This window comes from Cucurbita maxima, unplaced genomic scaffold (genome assembly GCF_002738345.1).
Source record: "Cucurbita maxima cultivar Rimu unplaced genomic scaffold, Cmax_1.0 Cma_Scf00003, whole genome shotgun sequence".
NCBI classification, from domain to species: domain Eukaryota; kingdom Viridiplantae; phylum Streptophyta; class Magnoliopsida; order Cucurbitales; family Cucurbitaceae; genus Cucurbita; species Cucurbita maxima.
The window spans coordinates 2,607,699-2,614,444 of NW_019272019.1; the positions used below are offsets into that span (position 1 = coordinate 2,607,699).

The 6,746-nt window shown below is 36.7% G+C and overlaps 1 protein-coding gene across 1 annotated transcript; it reads right to left on the minus strand.

The window, feature by feature from the left end:
* Positions 1-4,249: 4,249 nt before the first annotated feature.
* LOC111476851 (indole-3-acetic acid-amido synthetase GH3.6) lies at positions 4,250-6,746 on the minus strand. The gene is made up of 3 exons (XM_023120685.1): positions 6,358-6,746; positions 5,103-6,004; positions 4,250-5,012 (listed from the first exon to the last, which is right to left on the minus strand). The coding sequence occupies exons 1-3, from the start codon at positions 6,690-6,692 to the stop codon at positions 4,429-4,431; spliced, it is 1,821 nt and encodes a 606-aa protein (XP_022976453.1). The 5' UTR covers positions 6,693-6,746; the 3' UTR covers positions 4,250-4,428.

Consider the following 6,746-nt stretch of genomic DNA (forward strand, 5'->3'; position numbering starts at 1 on the left):
AATAATTTAAAAAATAAAATAAATAAAGAAAGTGATGGGGAGTGATTTGAGAAGTTGAAAAGCAAGGAGGGTATAAATGATATAGTTGACGCCACGTCACTAGGAACTGGAGACCCTGAAAAAGCGGAATTGGAAGAGATATTTGTAGACGTGGCAGCTTTTAATCTTCTTCTTCCCTAGATTCTCACTTGTTCTCCCTACCAACTCCACGCCTATTATTGCCTCCCACCTTTTTATATTCAAACCCTAATCCCGAAACCCTAAACCCTAAACTCTAAGTTCACTCAGACTTATCTTCGACATCAATAAAATATTCTATTTTTTATGATTTTCTTTTAAATTTCGTATGATTTTATTAGTATTGAGTATTTATGAATCAAATCGAGCCTGTAACAACTTAAACCCACTGCTGGTAGATATTGTCTTTTTTGGACTTTTCCTTTCGGGTTTCCCTTATAAATAATCTTTCGTTTGTTCCCCTCTTCAACCGATATGAGCTCTCACAATTCACCATCTTGATGGTCAGCGTTCTTATTGGCACTCGTTCCTCTCTCCAATTGATGTGAGATTTTGCAGAACTGAACCGGTAATAAAACAAGTTTAAAAATCGTAAGTTCCGTTAACAATAAAAAAATAGTTTTTTTCTTCCAGTGATCAAGATCAAAGAGACGTGCATGTTGGTTTAGGTTGGAGAGATCGAGATATGACCGAGACAATCCTTAGAGACTGACCATTTTTTCAAAATCTCTTATCCTGGCTCTCTTTTCGAGTGACCTAATGCAGGCTAGTTCCCTTTTCCGTACACAATCATATAAAGTTCGAGTGCCTCTTTCACGGGAACTTCTACTTTAGGTAGATCGAGATCAATGTCTCACGAAGGAGTGAAAAAAAATATTTTTTTAATTTTTAGAATTTAATTAAGGAAAAAAAAAATACGTGAATGGTGAGTAGATAAATATTAAATACGTGGCAAAAAATTAGAAATAAGCTGTGGTCCAGTGGCAGAAGCACCGTAAAATTACATGTAAATGCCTAATTTTCTTTATTTTCCTCCTTTTTCCCGGATTATACTCCTAAGTGCGCTGTGGGACCCACCAATTTTTCAAATCTTTTTATTTCCTTACCAAAAGAAATAATAATAATAATAATAATCATATATCTATAATCCACTCTCGACCCGAAGTACAACTTACTTTATTTTGTAGTCATGGATACACTCGTAAATATAACCCTGGTCGATACGTACTTATTCTCTTGAAATCGAGCGTTTAAATTTTATATTAGGGTTGTATATAAATCGGTGTAGAAATCTTTTAGACTAAGCTGAAAGTTTGAGTTGGTTGAGTGGGTGATCCGAGCAACTTGAATAACCTGAATAGACACAATCCAAACCAACTTAAGTAGAGTTCATAGCCCACTTAGGGTTTTTTTTACATCAAACATTCAGAAGTCCAAAATTTTGATTTTTTAAAAATTAAACCCGACCCAGACTGGAAAAAAAATCTGACCCAACCCAACTTCATATTTTGGGTTAGGTAATTGGGGTTGGTCGGGTTCTCGAATCACTTGAACACCTTAATTCCATCTTACTCGTGAAGTTTAATGAAAAATAAATATAGTTAATTTAACCGACATGTCACGTTAGTATTTAATCGTCTTATATTATAGTATTTAAAAATTTGGAAGTTGATTGTATGTGAGATGCAAATAATTCAAGTTGGGGAAAGGGGGGTGTTTGGGTCAAAGAAAAAATAATTCAGTGGATGGGACAAAGGAATATGGGTACACAAGTAACCAAACAGGGCCTTATCTACTAACACGAGGAGGAGCAGCAGCAGCAGTAAGAGTAGCTTTTTTGCTTTTATCTAAAATTTGATTTGTATTTTGTTTGTCCTCATGAAACTGTCTCTCTGGTTTCTTGTCTTTCAAAGGAAACTGCTTTTAGTTTTGTTTGTTTTCTAAGACAAAATAATGGAGTGTGGGGAAGAGGAAATAGGGCGAAATATATTCTTTTGTGTCTTTTCTTTACCGCTTTCTTATTCGCTTTCTCTCTCTCGGTTTTAATAACACTATTTTGGTTTATACCCTTTTCATTTTTCGTTGTGAGATCTAAGACCGGTTGGAGAGGAGAATGAATCATTTCTTATAAGAGTGTGAAAATTAACCTCTTTCTAGCATACGTGTTTGAGGGAAAGCTCGAAAAGGAAAGCTTAAAGAGGACAATATTTGATACCGGTTGACTTGGGGTTGTTCAAATGGTATCAGAGCCAGACACTGTGGTGTGTGCCAGCGGGGTGGATTGTGAGATCCCACATTAGTTGGAGAGGAGAACGAAACATTTCTTATAAGGTATGAAAACCTCAAATGATATCAGAGCCAAACACTGGGCGGTGTGTCAGTGGGGACGCTAGGCTCCCAAGTGGGATGGATTGTGAGATCCCACGTCGGTTGGAGAGGAGGACGAAACATTTCTTATAAGGTGTGGAAATCTCTTCCTACTAGACATGTTTTAAAAACCTTAAAGTGAAGTCTAAAAGTGAAAGCCCAAAAACGACAATATCAATAGCTATGGACTTGGGCTATTACAGTTTTAGCTGGCTAACTTACTCGAAGGTGTGAGTAAGTGTTGCATAGTTGCATTGCGAGTTCTAAAAGAGTACGATTGTGACACGTGGTATAGAACAATTACGTTGGGCGACCACTCAAAACTATTTTGAAATGACTCATGTTGATCTGTATAAACAATTTTCACTGTTGTAAGCCGTTTAAGACAATTAAGTAGGAGACTATGGAGGTCGTTAAGTGCTTAATCCGTATTTCGATCCTCGACATGAAGTATTACAAACCATAACTTCCAATGATTCGAATCACCATTCTTTGACTCTTAGTGTAATAGTTCAGACTCACCATTAGTAGATATTGTCCGTTTTAGCTCGTTACATATTGTCGTAAACCTCACAGTTCTAAAATGTCCCTCATAAGAAATGTTCTGTTCCCCTCTCCAACCTATATGAGATCTAACACGTTGATTATTATTATATTAAGTGATTATTTAATTAAAAAAAAAAAAGTACTTTTTTGGGTTTTAATTCAAGAGTTGATTATGCTGTCATGTCAAAAGTACAAAATTTATAAGAAAAGTAAAAAATAAAAAAATAAAAAATAAAATCTTATCAATAATTTCTTTTTATTATTACTAAAACAAAACGACATCTCACACTCCCTTAACCAATGGTTTTCTTGTTTTAAGCTTTTAATTAATTTTAATTTTTCTTTTTTATTTCCTGAAAAATAGGAATTTTCTATTATATAATAATAATTATCAATTCAAACAAACATAACACAACATTATTAATGATTGGAAAATAATGAATCTTATGATCACTAATTTAAAATTAATATTAAATCTATTTTAATTATAATTTTTTCTATTTTAATCTTTAAATATGAAAAGGTAATTAAATAATTTGGTAGGATTAAAATTAAAAAATCTAATTAATAAATAAAAATTACACGTAAAAAAAAAAAAAACAATATCTAAATTATTATTGGGAGTTAATAATTTCTTAATTTTTTTAAAGTTAATATTTTATGCCATTTTTTTATATATATATATATATTTTAAAGAACTTTATGCTTTGGACACTAAGTATTATTCTTAGACTAAAACACTAAAATTTAATTGGAAAACAGCATATGAAATTAAAAAAGTTGGTGTCCTTTTCATTTAAGAAAAATAAAAAAAAATAAAAAGAAAAAAAGAAAAAAAAAGAAAGAAAAGGTATTTATTATCTTTATGCTATTTAATGGATAAAATGCATGAGATTTTCACTTAAAAGAAGAGAATCTAATTCCCTATAAAACGTGATCATTATGGTCACAAGAACAACTTAATCCACATCATTATATTATTGTTTAATCATAAGATTAAATATTTTAATGATTAGGGATGACACGTATAATTTAATTAATTAATATTTTGCTCGTGGGTTAGGTTTAATAGTTCCGACATTTCCTTACAACATGATCATGTTATTTGTTGTTTTTAAGAATAAAAATTATTGTCACATACCAACCTAAGTCATTTCGGTATGTTTTATCCTTACTTGTGTACTTTTGTGGGTTGAAGTCGAGCTCCTCGAGGTTGAGAGGAGTCTTACTCGTCGTGAAGCAAGAACCGAACTCATTATTGTTTAGATAAGGAAGGAAAAGTGTTATGATCATAAAAAGTTAAGGGTAAAGGAAAGGGAAAGAAAAAGAAGATTACTTTCATTAAGAAAGGAACAATTTTTCTTTGTACATTTCTAAGAAGAGAGCGAACGTTGGCCATGGGTAGAGGTAGCCCCAACTTTCATAGGTCCTTAGTTCGACTTCCTAATGAGAATTGACGTCCTTATGCGGGCGTCTCAAGAGAAAAAAATGTCATTTTCAACTCCATTGCTTATGACCTGGAACCCATTTAGGACACTTAGGGCTAAAGTAATTCGACACGGCCCTCGAATTCAATAGCTGAATGATGGGTTCATACTTGACACATCTCGGTGTCTTATACTGATTTATCGATGCTCCTAAGCTAATAGCATAATCCATGAGCTTGTCGAATGTTCCAGTTTCAACGATCTTAATTTCGAGAGGGCCAATGGACTTATCAGAGACCCGACCCTGACGGTACACGGCATTGAGAGACTCTTCAATCGTTAAGCAACAATCCTCAAAGACCGAGGGCGGGATCAGTGTCGTTTTAGCTCCATTAACACTCAACTCCCAATAGAGAACATAATGGCCTGGGATCTTTGAAGTGTCAGCACAGCTCGTGTACTCACTCACTGTCGCATCAAATGGCACCAAATGGCTCAATGCGTTCTTGACAGCGTTTTGCAGCTCAACCTCGTCTGTCTTGTCGGAATCAATGCTTAAAGCAACGTTTTTCCTGCAAATGAAATTGAATTGAGGCGCGTTGTTCTTGAACCCTGCCACTCTTAGTACATCCCCCACTCTGTACCTGTACAACCCTGCAACCAAAAACAGAACAAACATCATCAAATTCATGTCCTGTTTCATGTTCTTGAGCTCGTTCTGTTTGATAATCATTTGATTTTTACCTGCGTAAGTTGTAACAACGAGCTCGTATTCTTGTCCGAGCTGAACATCAACAAGATCCACGAGCTCCAGCTGCAGCTCCTTTTCAGTCAACGACATGTTCCTATTAACAGGGAGGAACTCAAAATACGCCATTGTTGGAATAAGCGTATAAGAAACCTCCGCAGGCTTACAAATTGGGTTCAAATTGACACCAAAATAGCACTCAGAAGAAGCATACATCGTACAAACAAGCGGCAACCCATTACTGTAATAATCCAATGTCGGAATGTACTGCGACATTGTCCCAGTAACAATCACGTCGACATATTTAGTATTAGGCCAAATCCGGGTAATAATCCCATGCCATGATTTTTTACTGCACTCCCCCTCGATGAAATCCGCCAATTTCGGGTCGGGTTTCAGGGTTTTTTTTAAGGATTCACGAATGGGTTGGTCGGTGATTTGGGGATTCAGAGTTCCGGTACGAATGTCGTGGCAGAGGAGGTGGAAGTGCTTTTCCAAGAAGCGGATGGCACGGATGAAGCCGGATGCGAAGACGGCGCCGACGCGGAGGACGTCGGTGCGGTGGTGGAGGCCGCAGAGGAGCTGGGCGTACATGCTCTGGTAGGCGTCGGAACAGAGGATGGCTTCGTTGGGGCTGGTGTAGTTGGTGTATGGGTCGAATGGGCGGTGCTTGAAATGGGCGCTTTTGTAGTAGCTTGTTAAGACGGGTCGAGCCAATAGCCCACTTGGGGTTTTGGATTCTGATTTTATGAAGAGAAAGTACATTCCTTTGCCTTTCTCTAAGCCTCCCATGAATTGGCTCATCACTGGCATTAGTAAGCTGTATAGTAATGATCTTCTTTCTAGCTCTTCTTCTATTGTTGGCATTAGTTTTCTCTCTCCTCCCGACGTTCCCGAGCTGGAGATTGATAGAATACGAAAGGTTAAATTATCACTTAACTCAAAAGTTCAACTGAACAGAGAATTCAGACATGCAACTATTTACTTCTGATATCGTGTTAGTTTCAAAATTTTAAAATAATGGATTGGGTTCGTTTTCAAATTAGTATCAACCCCAAAAACCTATGAGTTGATGCGCTACGGTCAACTTTACGACACTTATAGAAGAAAATTTGAAAGTTTAAAGCAAAGAAGATGTGATTTACGTGGACGAATTACGAAAAATGGTTTCGTGTTTGACGAAAAACGAGAGCGACCCATTTGAGGAAAAGTTGAGAGGAGAAAAGGGTAAGAAAAATTAGAGAGACCCACCTTGTGAGAAACTCAGAAATGGGAGAGGAACAGAGGATGGGAGAAAAGTCACCATTGGCAATACGGTTGATATCATGTTGGATGTCCTCATAAGAGATGACAGGGATGGTATTTTTGAAGGTCTTAGAGTCGGTGGCACCGGCGAGGCCGTGTCGACGAAGGTACTCGACGTGGGCATTGCGGGAGAGGATCTCGGCGAGGACACGACGCTGGATTTGGGCGGCGTTGGCCGTGACATCTTCAATGAATTGAAGAGTCTTCTTGTTTCTTTGCAACAGTTTGTAGTATTCAGTAGTTGAAAGAAATGAGGACTTTTGAGGAGCTTCTTCAGGCATTATGATGGCTGTTTTGTTTCTTTCTTTGTGCGTGTGAGAGAGAGAAGGGATTTT